The sequence below is a fragment of the Dromaius novaehollandiae genome, chromosome W (assembly GCF_036370855.1).
Source record: "Dromaius novaehollandiae isolate bDroNov1 chromosome W, bDroNov1.hap1, whole genome shotgun sequence".
In the NCBI taxonomy this organism is placed as follows: Eukaryota; Metazoa; Chordata; class Aves; order Casuariiformes; family Dromaiidae; genus Dromaius; species Dromaius novaehollandiae.
Genome location: NC_088130.1, coordinates 57,516,854 through 57,538,677, shown reverse-complemented (window position 1 = coordinate 57,538,677; position 21,824 = coordinate 57,516,854). Strand labels below are relative to the sequence as shown.

Here is a 21,824-nt window from a genome sequence, read left to right as displayed (position 1 = left end):
GAAATACCTATGGTTATATTTTATGTTAGTAGCATTGCAGAGCCTGCACATTTTTGAAACATGATTTTAATTTTGTGCTTGTATGTAAGATTGATTATATTTCTCTCCTGAGTTCATAGGACTAGCACGTAAATTGCAATGCAATTATTTTTAGGTAATTATAATTTTAAAGTGTAGTTAATGCCATCACATTTGTAAGTATAACGGGAATTAGCCAGTCAAGGAAAGTAAAAACAAATACCGTATGTTACAAACCTGATAGTCATCTTAATTTCAGCAGTTCTGAATTAAAGCTTTCTAACAGAATCTGTAGGTTTGGATTATCCATTCATTTTAAGATGGTAGCTCTTGTAAAAGTTATTAAAAATGTCTGATATTTTTGTTAACCTTCTGTTAGAATCCAAGTAACTATTTTCAGGGTGCCTTAATAGTTCTCTGCAACTTTACTTTATGATATGTAATTTTACAAGTGAAAATTGGAGGATGAATGTTGCCTTGTTACAGTTAAAAATATTCTATATTTTCCAAATTACAGCTTTACTGATGCTTTTCTTTGAAAAAATGCCCACTATGTTTTCAGTCTTTTGGATAATCTGTTTAAATATACTATGGCAAAATCATTGCAAATAACCTGTCTGTCTTTGACTTGTTTGGGAAATGATGACCACAATATATGTGCTTTTACCCACATTCTGAACCAATTGGTACATTTTCTTTTGCAGTGAGTATGAACTTTTGTTAGGAGTTTCTGTGGTGAATGTCTGACAGCTCAATTGACTTTGGTTTCAGTCTTAACATTTGTTTTTCTGATTAAAGTTATTTACAAGATCCTTATTCAGACCATATCAACTCATGTGATTGATAAACTTCAAGATCACTCGCCAGGTGAACAAAAGCAAATATGCAAGACAGGCAGAGAGGAAACAGTCACTGAGGAGCACTAATGAAAAAATCAAGTTTTCCAGTAATGTTGTTGTTTATAATATAAAGTCCGCGTAGTCTTCTCCAGATGTAAAAGGGCACTAAAGGTGGCAAACATTTAACTTGTGATACCTTTAAAGCCTTTCTTCCATTACCAGTCTGTTTCAAATGCACAGTCACATAACTAATGTTTTTCCAGATGTTGTTAGTTTTATCCCTTTCTTAATCAGGATTCATCAAAAGCTGAAATAATATGATGTGCAAAACTGTTGACACCAATTTACACCTATGTCACCTGAAAAGCTAAAGGAACAGTTAATACTTTTAAAGTGTTGCTTCTAGATAAAGTGTACTGGCTGGGCATTCTGGTAAAGTTCATGCCGGTGTTCTTAACACCGGAAAATAAAGTTCAGAACAGGCAATTTGGCATCTCTCAAGAACACTAAGCTTACATGATGAATACTGACTAAAGGAAACATATCTAATAAAACACAAGAACAAAATAAAGTGCTATCAGTCTATTGCACATTCCACATTAGACTGAACTTGGAAATTTCTGGAAACTGCCACATCGTCAGTTGTGCCTAGTCACTTAATAAATTAATGAAATCACCCAAAGCAAACATAGCAGTAGGCAGTGCACAAAATAGCAAGTAATTTCCAGTTGCGGTTCAGAGTGTTAACCAGGAGATGTATAACTCTGGCCTGGATATCTGAAAACTTGTTTCTGACAGATGAGGTAAGTCAAGAGAGATACAGTCTAGCAAACTTCCGATATAAAAGGCCAGAAATTTGAAAGGTGAGTACTTGGAATAGAGAACCCATTCCATTTGTAATTCACTTTTCCTGCCTTTCTAATAAAATTCAAAACAGCTGGTCCATCTCTTCTCGTATGTTTAAGGAAGGAGGTTCAGACAGGACAAAGATTTGATTTTTTTTAAATGCATCTTTGCCGTTACATATTAAGAAGTACTTCTCTGAGATATATTAGAGAGGGGATATTGTGCAACTCAAACAGATTTTTTAATGTTTATATTGATTAAAGATAGGTAACATTTTCATTTATAGTGATCATAAGTTACATGGTGTTACTCTGTCTAACGCACATATATTCAGAGTAAAGACTGATCACATTCTGTTAATGGAATGTATGCTATGGCAATATATCTTTTATAATAATCAGGTCAGAAAAAAATTGTCTATTCTACCTGGAACATGAATTTAAAATACTGTCTTTCAGTAGTACTTAGAAAGGGATTGGATGCTGATGATGATGGCAATGAAATATCTGATTTATTGAAATTAATTGAAATATCTAATTTATTGAAAGGGAAAGGGAGGTCATTTAATTCAGCCTCTTTGTTCAATGTCTTTGCTCAAAGCAGAGCCAACTTTGGAGTTAAATCAAGTTGCTCAGAGCCTTGTCTAGTCGCTTTTGAATATCTCCAAGGATGGAGATTCCACAGCCTCTCAAGGCAACCTGTTCTTATGCTTAAGCACCCTTGTTGTCCACGTTTTTTTCCCTCAAATCTAGTTGGAGTTTCCTTGGCTGAAACATTTGACCTTTGGCTCTCATCCCTTTTTTGTGCACCTCCAAATGGAGTGATAAGCCAGAGCCTAACTGGGGATATTACTAGCCCACATATCTTCCAAACAGCTGTTTACTAGCCTGCCATCAAATAATGAATAAAACAAAACTAGTGTTATTCTGACTTACAAAAATGTCCTCTTTTAGCTTCTTGCCGAATCAACTGCACATATACTTTATCAGTACTTCACCACTATTATGAGATACAATATCGGTAACATGTAGATTACAGTGGCAAAAACACAATTTTCTGTTTCATTATTCTGACTACATCTTTCTATTCTCATCTTTCACCTAATGCAATTGTCAGTAGGAGTAGCTTTACTAGCAAAACCTCATTAGGTTATATTCTGGTAACTCATACCACTGACCAATTTGTGTAGGTGTACATGAGGTTTCCAGTCAGTATTTCTCTCCCTTGAAACTTCTTGTAATTATGTATTCTTTGTTTATTAGATGCATATTGAGCAGATATAGTTATTTGAAATCTTTGTGCACAAAACTTTCAGAAATTTATATGTGATACTGGGAATTAATATTTTCCAGTTCTTAGAATACTGAATGTTGGGATAGTGGGCTTCTGTTCAAAAAATCTGCTACTGGTTTGTTCTGTGGTATTGGTGAGATGACTTTTCATGTTTATGGAATTAAAAAAATGGTTTTACCAATCTATAAAAATGGGTATAAGAATTTTTGTCTCCTTCAAGTAGGTATTAGTGAGTATTAACAAATGTTTAATGAATGTAATATACTATAGCATTTAACAGGGCTCTAGTATAAAAATACTTTATTATTTAGTATTAATCAAATTTGGTTGTTGCATATATGTTTATATATAATTAAATATATCTAAAAGATGAAAGACAAGGCATACTGACAAATTGGTAATTTGTCATTTATACAGAGTATGACAGGGGAATGGTGCCCACCTGAAGAGAACAGTGAAAACAAACTTCCTCTTAATAATAATATACTGGGTCACGTGCTTCGTAGACTGATGGAGATTTTCTATCCTCCAAAACCCAAACCTCCACCACCTGTATTTCCTCCATTTCCTATCAAGGGATGTATTTTGGGAAAACTTCTTAGTGGAAAAACTACCTGTGTAAAGTTTCTTGAAAAAGGTAGAGAGTTTTTTTTTCCCTAAAATTCTTCAAAAAGATTAACGTTTACTTGCTTTTAAAACCTAGTTTACAATGCAAATTACTGCATTACTAATCCTGGAACCTCAGATGCATCAGTGTTTTGCAGAGTTTGGTTGCAAGACATTATTCATTATTTTCCAAAACAAAATGAAAGTACCTGAATGTGAATATAGCATTAATTCATTGTGCTGCCTTGCTTTATTTCTTCTTCCATTTTTTAATGCCATTCTTCTTCCGTTAAATTTTCCTGAAAATTTAAGAAATGCTTCTGCCAGATTTCTCTGAGGATGTTTGTTGTAGAATAGAATAGCAAGGTAGCTGTATGATTATGGATGTGCAATGGTTACAGAGAAGAAAAAGGAACTTTGCATTGCTTTGCATGTAATAATGTTGTCTTCCCATCATGAATTTAGTTGCAATAACAGTGTCACTATATGTTTGCTCTGCTTAAACTATACAGTTCTCTAATTTTATATTTTGTGTATTAGTTTGCAATATTCAGGTATTATCTGTTGATATTCTGGTTCAGGAAGCCATCCAAGCTTTTCTTAAAAATGAAATGAAAAGTGAAAACAACTTTATTCCCCAGGAAGCAGAGTGTTCTGGGGAACAAAATGAGGTAAGAATATTGTTTCCATTTCTTATTCTTTGAGTAAAGTTTTAAATTAGAAGACTTCAAGGCTCAGCTTGTATTGACAGTTTGTTTGTGCTTTTTTTTTCCCCTGTAATGTGTAGTTTCCTTTCTAATCCTTTTCTTTTCTTAATTTATACAAGGTCCAGAGGAACTTCTCATCAAAATCATCACAGAAGGTTTTAAAGAGACTCCAAACAATATCTGTCAATGGAACCAAAGGTAAATACATATTATTTTCTAACTGGACTTAAATGGCAGTTCCCCTTGTACTTTTGAGATAGTATCCATGATGTCAGAGTTTTTACAGTAGTTTCCATTATGAATTTCTTGTTTCTACACGTTCCTAGTGTCTGAGAGTAGCAAGGGCAGGCTGTTCCACAGAGGAAGGTGGGCTGGGAGACAAGGGTGATAGAAATACAGATGGGGCAGTCACCTTATCAGCTAAGAGTGATGATGGTGAGTCAACATGTTAGGGTCAGGATCTAGTCTGGAGACAGTGATCAGAGTGAGCCTCAGTCCAGGGATCACCCAACAAGTCTGCTGATGAAGCAAGTCTGAGGTCAAATCAGGAAGTCAAGTCAGCAGGTCTGGATCAGGGTCAGGATTAAAAAGGTACTAGACAGGGTGCAGACATGACTGCTATACAGTTATGGTGTAACACAGGCAGGGCCCAAGAAGAGAGCTTCAGCTTAAAAGCAGCTCACAAAGGAAGGAGTGGCAGGCCCTTGCTTCTGTACAACAGCTCTTATCAACAAAGGAGCTGGCATTGGGCTCAGACAAATAAACGCAGAGTCGCAGAGTCACAGAGTCATTGAGGTTGGAAAGCACCTCTGGAGATCATCCAGTCCGATACCCTTTGTACAAAGCAGGGTCTGCTAGAGGAGGTTGCTCAGAATATTGTCATCGGGTTTTGAATATTTCCAAGGATGCAGACTCCACAACCTCCCTGGGCAACCTGTTCCAATGTGCAATGATCCTTAGAGTAAAAAAGTTTTATGTTTAAATAGAATTTACTGTATTACCTGTTGCCTCTTGACCTTTCACTGAGCACCAGTGAGAAGAGTCTAGCTCCGCCTTCTTTACTCCTTCCTCTCAGGTGTTCATACACAATGATAAGATTGCCCCTGAGCCTTCTCTTCCAGGCTAAAAAATTCCGGCGCTCTCAGCCTCTCCTCATACACCAGATGCTCCAAGCCGTTAATCATCCTTCGCTGGATATGTTCCAGTATGTCAAGTAACTACAAGAAGGTTGTCAAGAAGACAAAGCCAGGCTCTTCATGATGGTGCATGCCAGGTGAAAGAATGGTGACAGGCATAAACCCAAAAAAGAGAGGTTCTGACTGGATATGAGGAGAAGCTTTTTCCCCATGAGAACAGGTTGTCCAGAGAGGCTGCGCATTCTCCATCCCTGGAGGTTTTCAGAATCACACTGGGTAAACAGTGCAGCCTGGTCTGACCTTTTAGCTTGTGCTGCTCTGAACAGGCAGTTGGACTACAAACCTATGGAGGTCCCTTCCAACCTGAAATAGTCAATGATCCTATGATTCTAATGCATATACCTTTCCATTCTGATTTGTTCAGAGAACAATAATAAGGCATGTACTTCTATTATGTACCTATACTAATTAGTATTATAGTAATAAAAATGTCAAACATTATTATGTACCTATTTTAGGTAATGGTCCTGTCAAAAAGGATCTATCTGGTCAAGGAATTATATCAGACAATAGTCAGGATGACCAATCAAAGGTACGTAATCTGATTTTAACTTCCACTATATAAATATGCACTAGTTAAAATCTTCTCACTAAGCTACAGAACAGGGATACCATTTTATCATTCTGATTTTACCTATTGACCTTACTGCAAGCATTTTGTGTATGAAATATGGAGACAGACTTCATTATGAAAAGCTATTGTTTATGTTGGTTAGAGCTGTACATATCGTTAGAGTTTTATGTAAATATCTCATTCAGTCTCACATTTATGTAAGATCTACTACTTTCTATGTGATTTCTGAGTTAACAAATGTATTTGTGATCCTGCTGGTGCTGAACTGCTCATTCATTCCCATGACAAGGTTTCTTTTCTTTGCATTCAAAAGTACTTAATTCTACAAGTGATCTCGGACTTTATTGATCTTAACTGAAAAATACTTCATAACCTAGGAAACAGCAGGATTCTGGTAACACCAATCAAGTTAATTGCTGCCATAGAAGACTCAGTTTGAATCTTTTCTTAAGCTAGCAGAAAGCAAAAAGTCAGTTGCGATACAGCAGTGAAAATCAGAATAAGCTTAGAACCAGGAGACATAATTTTTATTTCTTGGCCTTCATACCCTTTGTTTCTCAACCTCACTACTGTCTACCATTTCTGTTGATGCAATGATGTTCAGTTGGAGGCTTCAATTAAATTAGGCCTTCTTTATATATCAGCTGAAACTATTGCTCCTTAATAGGTAATGCAATAAACATTAAATATAAATAAATAAATGAATATGAAATAGAATCATGTATTTTTAACAGTGAGTGCTGTGAACAATCTGAGCATGTCTTTCGTGTTCTTTTAACTGCACTCTTCCACAGCTATCTGTACGTGCCCAGCTTGGCGCTGCATCACAGAAATTGTTGAAGAAAGGAAAAAGTATTCCCGATGAATTGCTAATTGACATCCTGTTGGAAGCCATTAAGTATGAAATTGTGTAGCTTTGTTTCTCAGTTATTTAGAATGTAATTATCCAGTTTGTAGATCCAGATCCAGCTATTTCTCTTTATTGAGTATTTTATTGGAACACTGGCATATTCTACTGGGAAAGTGAGCTAATCAGCGAAGTTAGTTAATGCTAATTTTAAAGCGGTAGGATCTAGCCCTAAATTATACAGACATAATTGTACAACACTTATGATAAATACAAAAGTACACATGGCTAGCACATAATCATTAAATATAACTAATGTTATAGTAATGTTATAATATAGCTAATTTTGCTGTACATTCATTAGTAGAAAGCTATTCATCATGTGCTAATATTTTTCTTTTAAATCTTGTTTGAGATACATAATCCAAGCATCTGTACTTTGGCAGTTAGATTATTTGTTTCTGTCTATTCTTGCATGACAGAAAACTGCTTCAAATGTCCTGATGTGCAATTAGTACTGTAAGTTCCCAAATGAGTATCACTGAAGTTTTACTACTCCCATTAGCACTTTAAAGTTTTGAAGCAGATTTTACTTCAGTGCAAAAGTTAGCAGAGGAAAATAGTGAAATTCATGTCTGATCATAGTTTATATAGAAATTGGTTTTGAAAACTTCATCAAGACAGCAAAAATTTTTCTGTTTTCTTCATTTTTACTTGTGTTTCATGTTATCTTCTCATTTGAAATCTATTGCTTTGCAGTTTTAGTTTTAATGGTCTTCATGTTCGTTATTTGTCAAGATATTTAATATACTGAATTCAGAATGAAAAACTGCTAGGGCAAGTTTTTCTTTATGTCTTATTATTATTATGCTGTGATTTCACTGTATAATTCTGGCTCTTCATTTACATTTAGCCAAACACCACCAGAGAAGGGCTGGATTGTGGATGGATTTCCAATGACAATAAATCAGGCAAAGCTACTCCAAAAAGCCTTTTCAGGGATTGATCCAGACAAAGCAGATGCAAAAGATGAAAACTCTGGAAAGCTCTTATTGGTTACAGATCCCAGAGACCCTAACAAGCCATCTGTCCCCTCCCCTGCATTTGATTTTTGTATATTATTGGATATATCAAATACCACAGTACTGAAACGCATGGCTAACTTGAAATGTAAGTTTCTGGCTACCTTTAAATAAGTTAAGTGACAAGCAGATTCTGGTAAAAGGGGAAAATTAACATTGTTACAATATTGAAATGACTAAATCTCCTGAGGTTTATTGTGAGTACTTTGCAACATAATAGTGAGTTGCATATTTTCATTAAAAATATAAAGTATATAATATAAAGTATATAATAATATGATATATCATATTATATTTATCTGTAAATATATAATATGACATATAATATATTATTTATTATTTTATATATTATCGTATTATTATATTATTATAATTTATTTTATATGAATATAATATATATGTATTACATGTATTATATGTATTTTATATATGTATTTTTATATATATCCTATTATATTATTATAATTTATTTTATATGAATATAATATATAATATGTATTACATGTATTATATGTATTTTTATATATGTATTTTATATATATATAATAAGCTTGAAATTCTTGTTAATTTAAAGAGCTTGTGTTGCCAGAACACTTTGAAAATGTGATAATACATGATATAATCGCAAAAGAGAATATATTTCATAAGATGTAATGTGGTGATAGAGGAGTCAAAAGAACAAAAAAGATATCAGAAATATATGAAATTGGGCTAATTCTAACCAATTAAAGTTTTTTTTTTTCTAATCTAGAGAAGACTCAGAGAGACAAGTTACCTGATCTTCAGATGCAATGGAATACCTGTCCATTGTTGATGGGGAAAGGAGTAAAGAGCTTGAGTTTCTTTATGGAAAATTCAGATTAGACTGGGAAAACCCCTTCTAATTGTAAGAGTAGATAACCCTGAAATAGTCTACTCAGGTGAATGTCTCATCCCTACCTCTGGAAAACTCTAAGATTGCAAAGCATCCATCAGGAATGTTAGTGCTATAGATCTACATTCAAACAGGGGATGAGGCAAGACGATGTCTTCAGGTTCTTTCCAGCTCTGTTTTGTACTTCAGTGATTTTCTCTGACTTTTCTTTTTGTAGGAAGTTTGGCATCCAAGTTTTAGGTGAAAAAATGTAAGATGAAGGAATGCTGAAATGTTTCTTTTAATAATTATTTTATCTAAGGCCTATAATTAGACTACATAGTTCCTTTTTTCCACATATGCTCATATATGCTGTTTCGCACAGCAGATAAATCGAAGTCATCTCAAATTGAACAGGAGGACAGCAATCAAACTTCAGATGCTGAAATCCGAGAAGAGAAGATTGGCTTAGTCAGGGACCAGATGGTACATAGGTATGTTATATGAGGTACAATAAGGTTGCTTCAGTCAGATGTTTAGCTGTATAATTAATCTGAACCTCACATGTGAGCCATAGTAATACTGACATACTGTTAAGATTGTACTTAAGAGTTTCTCTGACATGGAACTTAAAGAGGTATTTTCATTCTTGACACAATATAAACAATCCTACAAGATAGAACTTTATACGTTTTTCCTTTTCCAAGATATAAGAAGATTTTCTTATTCAAAAATGTATTGAATGAACTACATACACATATATATGTGTGTGTGTATGTGTGTGTATATGAGAGAGATGTCATGTGTAAGGTGATTGCCCTTTGTGTGAAATGCCCTTGGCCTGAGTTACAGATTTCCTAAAATGGATATCTTCCACTATTATATTTATAAAAAAAGTTTTGTGTTTTTTTGAATCATTAGCTATTTGAATTTACATAAAGAGCAAAATCAAGGAACAACATTTGTTTCTAAGTAATCAAGATTGTTGATTATTTTAGACTATCATGTTATTTAAGACTACCATATTATTTATTATTATTGTTTTAGTTGTGATACAAGAAAGTATAGGTTTAACTTGTGACAAGAAAAACTAAGATACACTAGTATAGACTTAGAAGTCTATACTTCTAAAAATAGAATTTTGGAAATTTTCCTATGTTAAATACGAAAAGGTTGATGTGCATGGAATACTATTTGACTGAATTTGTTTTAGTATTAGATTAGATGTTTTTTTCTTACTTTTTTTATTGGTTAGGCAAAATGTTTTATTTTCCTGCAGATATTTCAGTAGTTAGATTTTAAAGTTATACATTGATATCATTTTTGTAGAATTTCAGGCTTTCTAGACACGTGGCCAAAATTAGAGAAATGGTTTTCAATCCATCAAAATATTCTAGTGAAAGTCAATGCAGAAACCAAAGAAAGTCTTCTGTGTAAAACAGTAAAGGAAATCCTTATGGAAGAAATTGCCAAAAGACAGAATAGAAGTAAGTTTTTCAGTTCCTACTTTTTACACTTCAGTAAGAAAATTCTTTGTTGTTTATAATTAACACTAATAATTAATATATAAAACTGCATGATAACACTGGCCATTTTCACTGGCCCTGAGAGATTTTGCAGATTTGTGACTAAGTGATAGTTTTCATTCATGCTGCAGATGTTTATGTATATGAACAAAATTATTTTCCACATGCAAAATATTGTCATGTAATTTTATTTGAATATTTTCTTGGCAAAGATCAGAATAGCTTTGCAAAGGCAAATACGTTTCCTCTGATAAGTGTACTTTTATCGTTTTGACAATGAAAAATTATTTTAATGCTATAAATGGTAAGGTTTTGATTTGGATCAATTAAAAATAATGGCTTTTATATATTAATATGTAAAATTAATATAGTCTGGTTTCATTTCACTTTTATACATGTAGTTAATTATGTATAAGCCATATAAACTGGACCCAAATTCTTTGAAATTCAGTGGAGAGTTGTGAAGTTGGAGAAATGTAATGGTGTGACTCCTTTTTCAAACTGCTACAATTTGATGTTAAAGAGCACATTTCTCCAGTTTCTCAAATATAAATGGGCACATTAATTTTATGGATTCATTCAAATTAATTATATGAAAAAAATACATAGTAAATGTTTGTTGTTTTTACAGATACTGTACAATTTATTTCCACTGTTGGTTCAGAAGCTATAGTGCGAGTCATGTATTAACTTTACTAAATTCTGTGTGATTTGTTGAAATTATTTTGAAGAAAAAGAACTAGAAAAAATAGAATCTGAAAAGAAAAAGCAATTTTCTAAACCTTTACCCCAAGCTAAAATTGTGGCAATTGTAGAAAATAAAAACAAAGAAATGGAATCACTCCCCGAGGAAAGAAGACTATTCCCACAAAATCTGAAATACTCATAGGTTTGTCAGTCATAGTGGAAACACTTTTCTTCATGTTTTGCAATTAAGCATTAGAAATAATAATTGCAGTAGGCAAAATATAAAATGATGACCTTGAGAAAAATGAGAGCCTATTTCCTGCTGGATAACTGCTCTGGAACTCTAAATTTTTGTATTACCATTTTTACCTTTTCAAAGGATATGGACCAGTTTCACATATCAAAGATTTTGAGAAGAGGTTTTAAAATATTTAAAAGAAAGAGTCAATTGGACATATTTATAATCTCTGAAGTAAATGATTATTAAGTCCAGTCCTTTTCTTCTGGTTTAAATTTTACAGCTAACATCATTACCACATGGGATAGCATAGTGACAGTATAGGAAAGACTAACTACCTGTTGATATTACTATATCAACATATACTAATTTATCACCAGCAGCTTAAAAACATGGATAACTCAGTGTTATTGACATCTCTTTTGCTGTGTCAATATTGCATTTTTCTTCTTAAGGACCCTTTTCCTCTTAATGAACTCTAATGAGTTCATTTAGAAAAGGGCAGAATCATCTAAAAATAAAAAAGGAAAGAAAGATTAAGTATCCTATGGAAAAGATGCATCAAGTAAACCATGTTAAGTAAACATTTGAATCACCAGGTTTTGTGTTGGCGATTGTTCAAAGAAACTCTTTATGTATTGGCCACCAAAAAACCATAGTCAGTATTAATTAGTTGGATGTGTACTCTTAACTGTAAAAACTGAGACCACTATTATTGCAAAAGGCTGCCATTTTATCAAAATCTCTTTGAAATATCACACCTGGCAAATAATTGGATGGAGTGTTTTTGCAGAACTACCTGATTGGAATAGTTCTTTTCATGTGTTTGATATAATTCATGGCCCCACTGGAGTCAGTGGTAAAATTCCTATTGATGCAAATGAAGTCCACATTTTCTGGTTAGAATTCAGCTCTGCTGTAGAAGTACTGTAAGGACTTCTGCTTCCTGTGGAAAAATGATCTCTCTGGTTAGTTAATAGTGCCTAATTTCATGTTTGTGTTGATAGATTCCCTGCTGTCCTTCACTATTAGGTTAATATGAGCAAAATAGAGGTATGAGAGTATATATTGATGTCAGACATCAACAAGATTCTGGGAGTCATATGACAAAGGGAAATTCAGAGATTAGTTCTCAAAATACTTAGCAGAAGTATCCTTGGAATATTTTATTTGGCTGATAGTTTATGTTCTTTTTATCACCCTACATCAGGACTAAGATATGCAGTTGTTGCATTGAAGCACTCAGCAAGACAGTGTTTTTCAAATGCAGATCTGTCACAGTTAAAAGCAAGTAAACCAAAACATAGCTTTACTTTAAATATTAAACTTTCAACAAAAAGGATAAGACTTACAACTGTGGTTTGATGCAAGCCCATTTATCTTGTCCGAATATTTTTAAACTCACACCAAAATTGGCTAGAATTCATGCACGATTGTAAGCAATTAACTTCACGTTTAACCTGGAAGTCTAGTTGCTGTAGGGTCCTTTTATAGTCACTGAAGAGACATTAATATCTTTCCAGAGGTCTGTTCAGATCCTAAGGCTGAATCATGCTGTGGAGCTGCTAACTACATTCAGTATCATTTCGTTATACTTCAGGTTCCTCTTTTACTGAGTTTAGGACAGATTCTCCTCTCAAAATAGTATGGATGCAGGTTGCACATAATTGTTCTCATAGGGCTTAAAGTGGAATTCTTTTGAGCAGAGACAGATGCATGCAGCCTGGACATGTTCACAGAAGCAATTTGACCCCCATGTCTTTTACATTTAGGGGTGAAAGGTAGACTTATTTCATCTGACCCAGCTTAGATGCTTCAGGGAAGGGTTCATCTTAATGTCTCTTTGCTGACAGTTTTCTTATGGATTCTTCAGCTTTTCTTTCAGCCTACCAGGGTTAGTTTTTTGCTTGCTTCTCTATCAAATGATATTTTCTCTCTTTTTCTTTTTGCCTAGCTTTTTCCTTTTTTCCCCTCTTTCATACTTCTCAGCTTTTCCTTAGAGTAAGGTTTGTTTTCCATTTTAGGCCAGATTTTGGTCTATTTATCTGGTTGTTTATTCTCCAGTATTTGATTTCTTTGATGCACTCTCTTCTAAGCGTTGGTGCATGGAAACTGTACGTGTATCTGTTCTCTAATTAAGCAGGGAGTCCTTGAGTCATGGTAGTTGTAATGAATCTCAGAATTATAACAATACCATTGACCTTGATTTACCTGGTAGATAATGTGCTTCATATTTATACATAACAATTCATTATCCTCCTGATTCTGTCATAGCGATGGCTTTAGAAAAGTAACAAGATGGCTTTAGAAAAGTAACAATCTGCAAAATATAAGCTTAATTGAAAAGCAATTTTATAACTATGGCATCACTGATTTGATCAGTGTATTTTCTGATGAACAATACATTTGAGCTTGTCAGAGTAGCATAGATGTCTATTCCTGTTTATTTACACTTAAAATACATTTGAAGGTACTAATTATACATTCAAATACAAGGCTCTGCTGAAGAAAAATCACCAGGAAAAAAGCCTTCACAAGCTACATCTGAAGATCTACCTCCTCCTATTCCTGTGAGACCACCACTAATTAAACCAGGATCAGATGAGTGGGTGTATGTAGATGAACCACTTCCCAAGGTACATTCATTCACGATTAGATATTAGAGTATATATTTTTCTCAATATTTTATAAATATTTTACCTAAACTTTTTGTGTCGTTACAAAATATTTTCTTCAGTATTTCCGATATATAAAAGTTGAAAGAGACACTAATACTGTATCACAAATATCTAAAAATACTAATAGCAGCTGCTATTAGAATGTTATATGACAGAGAAGCAAACACTGTTTAAAATGTTGGAGTTTGGTTTTGGGTAAATTTCTCACCACGATGGTGAAGAATAGTATGTGGATGCCAAAATAATAAGACTTTTTAATATTATGAAATATAAACCTAGATTTACTAGGACATAAACCCATTTACCCAGTTTCCTGTCTCTGACAATGGCCAGTTGTGGATACTTGGGGAAAGAATGTAAGAACAGGGTAAGTATGCATTGATTTTTCTCCTAGGATACTCTAATATGCTTTCCCCAGGACACCTCTCTAGCTTCCAGCAATCTGAAGTTTAGGGGTTTCTTGAGATTATTTTATATCTGCATCTTTGTGTTTAATAGCTCTCAATAGACTTCAATGATTTTATCTAGTTGCTTTTTTGAAGTAATTTACATTTTGGTCTCCACTCTATGACCTGTATAATTACACCTTTTCTGAAAAATTATTTCTTTCTGTGCTTTAAATCTGTTGTCTGATAGGGTCATTGGATGACCCTAGTTTTCATATTGTGAGATACAATGGATAATAATTCTATATTCACTCTCTGAAGGTACTTATGGTGTTACATACATCTATCACATCCACCTTCTTCATGCCCTCTCAGTGTTGCTTTTCCAGTCCAGTCATAATCTGGCAAACTCTCTTCATGTGGAATCATCAGTTAAATACATTGGATCGTGACTGTTGCCTTCTGTCTGTCTGTTCTAGTTCTACTGTAAATTTTTTGAGATGGGAAGCTGGGACTGCATGCAGTGTTTGAGAGTGGATTTGAAGAGAGCACAATGATGTTTTGTATTTTGTTCTGTAATTCCATTCCTAACATTTACCAATTTTGCCTCTATGACTGTAGTTAGTTTGCATATTCTCTACATCTCCTTCTGAGTAGCCGAAGCTCATAACTCAATATGTTGGGTTCCCTCTGGCCGTGGGCTTTATTTTGCATTTCATGACATTCAATCAGTCACTTTTGCAACACTCAACAGTCAGTTTTTATTTTTACCATCTTGAACAATTTTGTACCACCAAACTTCGTTACCTAACTACTCATCCTTCTTCATTTCATTTATGAGTGTATTAAAAAACACAGATGTCAGCAGAATTCCACTGGGACTTCCCATTCATTGTGAATACTGCCATTTTCTTCTAAAGAAATGCATTATATGTTGGTACAGTATACATAAGCAGTTGTAAGTATGGCAGAAAAAATACATAGAGAAAGAAGTCGATAAGTAACATGATTTCCTGAAATAATATTTCTTATATTTGCTAATGATACAGCAAAATGGGTTACCAAGAAATGTATCAATTAATTTTGGTGTTTCTAAAAATAATTCACAGGAGATACCAGATTTTTTAGTACCTTACTGGGAAATGGTAGAAAATGCATATGTAAATACAATCAAAACTATACTTAGATGCCTAAGGGATGAACAGCACTCTGGGATTTATTACTTAGCAGATACTAGGTAAGTAGAAATAGCAGCTTATTACCTTAATATTCATATTTTCTATTTTTCCTCTGACATTCTATATGTCTTTTGGCACTAAAATTATTTTTATCACAATTCACAGAAAAAATTTCCAGGATTATCTGAAGCGTCCAGATCTTAAACAGGAGTTTGTATCTCAGTGGCAATCAGATTTTAATTCAATTGCTGATGACCTGTGGGAAGATGAGGAAACAAAAGCAGAACTGCATCAAAGAGTTACTGTAAATAAGTGGCAAAAGTTATAATACACCCTAAAGTATTATCTCACTGTATACCAGATTGGTGTAATAAGAATTATGTTGTTATTTTAATTTTTTATTTTTTACCACTCCCCTAAAACTATTTCAGTTCCCCTTGTACATAAAGGGATAATTCACAATTATGCCTTTGGGTTTGGGCCATATCTTTATTATGTTTTGCTTCTGTTTTTAGATTGTACTGTGGTATTTTAGCACATCATAGAGTAAATATTTCTCTGCCTTCTTTGTCTTTACATTTTATGGTTTTCAGAACTTACCTTAGCCTAGCTTGGCCCTGCATATAACAGCACTCCTGTCTTCCTGTCTTGAGACATACAGGTCTGCCATGCCATTTCCATGCAGAGATGGTGATGGGGAACAGAGGGTTTGCATACATATTGTATGCTTAATAGGTCCCCAGTGCTGTCAGTGAGCCACATAATGTTGCTATTAGATTAGTCACTAGTTGAAAAGCCTTTAGCTATAAAGAATCATCCACATTAAAGAAATATGGAATGGAGCTATGCGAGTCGGAAGAATACTTGAACACTGACAATTTCCTCAGAATTTATCATATTGCAAGTCCCCATAGAGTATTCTTCTTGTAATTGCATCAGTTAGCAAACCATTCAGGTGGAAAGTTTTTGGTAGTGTTGGGAGTGTAGCTGTTCTTATTCTTACTTCCTTGTCCAGCTTAGATAAGTCTCTCTGCTGGGGGAAAGCAAGGCAGTCTAGTATGGTCTTCTTCCTACCCATTCATCTCGTACATTTGGATTCTTCTGTCTGGCACATTTGTAAAGCTGCTTTCTGTAAGCTCTCTGTAAGCACAAAGTATGTAACTCTTTGACCAGGCTTTGACCTTTATATATTATATATTTATATATTATAAGGAAAAAACCCTAAATGGGAAGGTTCTTTAGCCACAAGCACAAATATAATTTAAAATAAAAAATATGAAAAAGATACTTTTCTCTCATAGTTATTTCTTACATATGATTTTGTAATTTAGGACCTGAGAAATCGTCTCTGGGATATCTGTCATAACAAAAGGGAAGAAGCTGACCAGGAACGTACTGATATCATGAATGATGGCTGGTTACCAGATCATAAGGGGATTGCAATGAACCATTTTTTTTCTCTTATGCAGGTATGGTGTGGAGCTCTGCTACTAAGTCTGCAATGGAAGGAGGGTTAAGAAAAATACCACCGTTATTGTCCAAAACCCTCAAACTTTCAGTTTGTAACATATAGTGCTACTTTTGGCAGTTTATCCATCCAATGAATCGCTCAGTTTTGTAACAAAAATGTCAGATCTATTTAACACCCTGTGATCATATTGACATCTGCTCTTAATTTGGTCAAATTATGTAATTTGCTGCTGTTGCAGGCCCACTTGCTATTAAGGTTGTCCTGTATTTCCCATAACAAGAAATTATTTAACACTTACAACTTCACTAATGTAGCTTGAAATTTTACTTACAGACTGATCTGAAAATCTGCAAGGAATGGTTTTGCAGAAAGTGATGAGTTGTGGTTCTTGAGAAAATTTCTTAAAATTTGGCACAGCTTTCGGATATTAACTTGAAAGCTTTTAGAAATCTGTCTTCACTTAGTTGGCCCTCACCTTCCCCACATTCAGCCTTTCCTTTCATTCAGCCCGTCCGTGGGTGACTTCAGTTTGTGAACTAAAGAAAGATTTTCCTGTGATTGCCTTTCTAGGTGTTTCGGCTGGGATCAGGGTCAGGGCTTTAAAACGAAATAGAAAAGCTTTTTTGTACACTGAGTGACATTTCTGTTAAGGGTTTGGCAACTCTAAAGAAGATAACGAAAACTGTGCTTTAAACATGTGAAATGCCATGTTATGCTAACTTGCCTGAAAAATCTGGCCTAAGTAGCTTAAATTGGCCTCCCTGGCCTTCATTCTCTGTGTTATTTTATACGCTTACTAAATGGGGGAACCACTCTCTAATCTCACATGAGTGTTGTAAGAATTTAAGCAGTATTTGTGAAGTATTCAGTTGCTGTAGTGAGGAAATTATAATTCTATTTTCAAAGAGTCTATATAATGCCCTAAATAAAGACTAAGGTCACTGACTAAACAAAGAGGTCTAAATATGAAATAACTGCTGACTAACTGAGCAACATTCATCCTTTAATTATGGTCTGTAATAAGATCGTAATATGATTATGTATTTAAAAACTATCTCTTATATGCATAAAGGAGCAAAATTAAAGTAATATTGCTGAGCTTAAATTGTTCATTATGAATCTAGTTTTACCTGTCTTTTGTGGATAAAGAGAATAGCCAATTAAAATTACGCACGTGTATTAACCATATGTAATGTGTATATTTTTTCCTAAAAAAAAATTAAAAGAATGTAAAGCAAGCAGTTTTTTTTAATTTACTTTAGTATATGTTCCCCCAAACAAATGAATTATTAATGCTAAAAAATACAAAACTAAAAATATTACTACAACTTTATGTTATGCCTTTGTTTGAGAAACAGCCAAAAAATAGCTGCTTCTCTGGTCTTAAGCTCTCCTTCTGTGGGTTTTTCTGTGGAAAGTTACATGTATTCCCCAGGTGCCTCTGTTACTGTATAAAAACACAGATTTGTGTAAATTCCGTTTAACAAGGTCTTAACCTTAGCAAGAGTATATCAGATTTCTTTCCACCTTTCTTTGTGTACACTGTCATACTAAAAGTTTTCTCTGTAACTTATGGATAAGTGCTGTTTTGCACCACACAGTTTTATCCTTTGTTTTGTGAATGTGGTTTTGTGCATTTTCCCATGAATATTAAGTACTGTTTTGTCAGTTAGAAACTAACACCCTGCTATATCAATAAATCAAAACATGACAGGTGTTAAATGTTTTTTGAATCTTACTTGATTTCTCCTAAGAAGAGTCACACAACTTTAGGTGTGTGACATCTGTTGAATTCTTCAGTCTAGAGAAACTGTATTGCTTTTTAAATTTTTTTCTCCATCATTTAACACTTTTTAGTTTGGATTACAAAAGATTTTTAATTATTTTGAACAAAAAGATTGCTATAATTTGGACATAGTGGTAGACTTGCTCGTATACTATGCTAGAAATGTGCTAGAAATACATACACATCAAAATATGATGTGCTTAAATTGAATGTATCAAATAGTATTTATTGTAAGGAATTTTCCTGTTTTTACAACCAAGATTTTTACTAACCCTTAGAAATACCTGCGTGAAAATTGAGAATGCAAATTTGAAAGACATTATTAATACAAGTTGAAGTATGCATTAAATACAGTATAAATACTCAAACAAATATATTTGTTATTCTCCTTCAAAGGGTCTTATGATTTGGAGTTGTATTTGATGTCATATATTTAAAAATACAACAGAAAATGTATTGTTCTGTCCTGTTCTTAATATCATTCTGTCTGTCTTTTCTTCTTGAGGTTGAAGTGGATCGTTTCCAGGATACAAAGAGACTTCTTCATGACTATTATAGGGCAATGGAAGGAAAAATCCCAACAGATGGCAGTCAAGATTTTACTAGAATTCCATTGTTAGATATTATTGATTTAGAGCAGAAAGATGATCAAGTCAAATCAAGAAGGTACAAATGCATTATTAAATCATAAAAATATCAATAAATATAATGCATTGATAGATTTGTGGGTATATTTCAAAGGACAGGTAAATAAGAATTTTTAACTAGTCATTACAGTCAAATGATGAATCTTAAATCATCTTATAGATTTAATTTATCCCTGATTTTTGACTGATCTACCTACAGCATGTCCACTAATACACGTCTGAATTATCAAACATTTAAAAAGCTTAGAAAGAAATCTGCTAGAGAAATGTTTCCTACTTTGCCCTGCTTTGCCAACAGTTTCCAGAACAATCCTCACATAAGTAAGTTAAACATTATTATGGATTATTAACAGGTTTAAAATTGGCACAGACAAAGATAATTAAATGGTTTATGGGCTGGCAGATATAAATCAAAGCAGCCTAGAAAGATGCACAGAACTGAATGCAATATTCAAGATAAGGAACACTATCAAATAATTTCACAGTATTAAAAATGATGTCACCTCCAGATGCATTTGTTAATACTTAGAATTCATTTAGAAACCATCTGAGTAACAGAGTTGTGCTTCTATCCCATGTGGAATATATCAGCAGATCTCTCACTCATTTGACCTAGTTAATAATAGAAGGATAACATCTATTATTATTCCTTATCTTCTGTAGTTACACTAGCCAATTTTCTGGTCATCTGCACATTTTACAACATCTGGCCGTAAAGAAAGTTCTTCCTTTTCCTGCTGCTATGCCTAATTTTGGAAATAGTGTTCTTATTCTATTAAAGTATTCTACAATGTAGTTGTAAATTATCACTTTACAAAAGGTATCATGAACTAAGCCTTGTATTTTATTTTTAAGGATTCCCCTAGTTTCTCGTAAACCGCCTTCACCAGATATAAGTACTGTCAAGGCAAAAAGCAAGGGAACTCCGCTGAAGTGTGCTAAGGATGAGAATTCTTCTGAAAATGTAGTGGCCACTTTTGGGAAAGATGAAAAACTAATTACTGATACATGGCAAACAGCAGTGACAGCAGTAGCAAATATGGTAAGAAATGTTTTATTTACTCAAAGATTTGTGGATTGGACAGTCAAGGCCTCTCATTCTGTACGCAGCCTAAGCACACAGCCTGTTCACTGTGTATCTCAATTTCATGCCTGTTAATCCACCACTGGTATTTTCATTGAATATGTTTCCGTTTTTATGAGGAAAACGATAGAATCTCTGTACTAACAAATCCTTAGAATGTCTCTGTTTATTATTGACCCCTTGATTCCATTACTGAGAGAAATATTCTAGATCTTTGCTCTACAAACCTGCTTCTTCCATGATAAACTCTCTCCTTATCCCTCAATAGAAGCATGAGAAGAAGAACAGACTTTGTCCTCTGAAACAACTTTTGCTCAAACCTTTTCAAACTTTAAATGCTATGGCTACATTCCTTTATATATATAGCTAAAACAGTCCTTTATATATATAGCTAAAAGTATATTAGGTGGGCTTTTCAAATAGCTGGTTTCTAGGTAAGCCTTTTCTTCTCTTTTGATCATTTTAAATCAAATGAATGTCTGCACCCTTACAGTGTAGTTGTAGTCTTGCTTTGCATACTGTAGATTCATACTTTTCTCATTTTCCTAGAGTACTTAGATAATATGTTATGAGAATTAAAACAACCATCTTCCTCTATCTTGTCTTTTTGCTGTAGAATTTTATTTTTGCTAAATAATCAGAATGTAATCAATTTTAGTTAAAATATCTCCTTTGTTTTATGTATGTATGTATGTATGAGCAAGTATTTGCAGGAGGTACAAGCTATTTAAAACAGTAAAACAGTAGTTGTATAGTATTGATACTATGTGCTTGACTAAGTGTGCAAATATGATGTCAAGGTAACAGCTGAAATACAATCTAAAGAAACCGAGGAAGAAAAAGAACGTCAGCAACTAGAACTGAAAGAAAGAGAACATCTAATATCTTCTCAGACAATGGCTGGCAAAACTACTGGAAAAGATGCCAGAGATATCAAAAAGTTTTCTCCCAAATCAGCTACTAAAAAGAAAGGTATTTGAAATGCAGCGTTTTTAGAGACTGAAACTACTGAAATGTAAATATTTTGGTAACACAGAGAAAAGTAATGCAAAATATCTAAATCTGTTTCTGAAATGTCAAATGCGATATTTAATTGTGAAAAGGGTGGTGATAAGGGAAGGCAGAGGCCGTTGAATGACAGCTGGGTGTATTAAATCATAAGTGTTATTATTTAGAAATAAATATTCTGAGTAGAACTGAGAAACTAAATATTAATTTTTCTCCATGTGCTGTTTTGGAATTGAAAATTTAGAACTAGTTCATCAAATTAAATCAGCTTCTA

The 21,824-nt window shown here is 33.6% G+C and overlaps 1 protein-coding gene across 1 annotated transcript in view; it reads left to right on the top strand.

Annotated features, from left to right (window-relative positions):
* Positions 1-21,824, top strand: part of LOC112982188 (sperm flagellar protein 2) — a 57,557-nt gene that overhangs the window by 19,747 nt on the left and 15,986 nt on the right. The window contains 15 exon segments of the mRNA XM_064499987.1: positions 3,414-3,633; positions 4,143-4,273; positions 4,429-4,507; positions 5,964-6,037; positions 6,874-6,977; positions 7,840-8,096; positions 9,247-9,355; positions 10,191-10,348; positions 13,809-13,948; positions 15,486-15,613; positions 15,720-15,858; positions 16,886-17,023; positions 19,317-19,477; positions 20,314-20,500; positions 21,343-21,514. Coding sequence (XP_064356057.1) covers positions 3,414-3,633; positions 4,143-4,273; positions 4,429-4,507; positions 5,964-6,037; positions 6,874-6,977; positions 7,840-8,096; positions 9,247-9,355; positions 10,191-10,348; positions 13,809-13,948; positions 15,486-15,613; positions 15,720-15,858; positions 16,886-17,023; positions 19,317-19,477; positions 20,314-20,500; positions 21,343-21,514 — 2,197 coding nt within the window.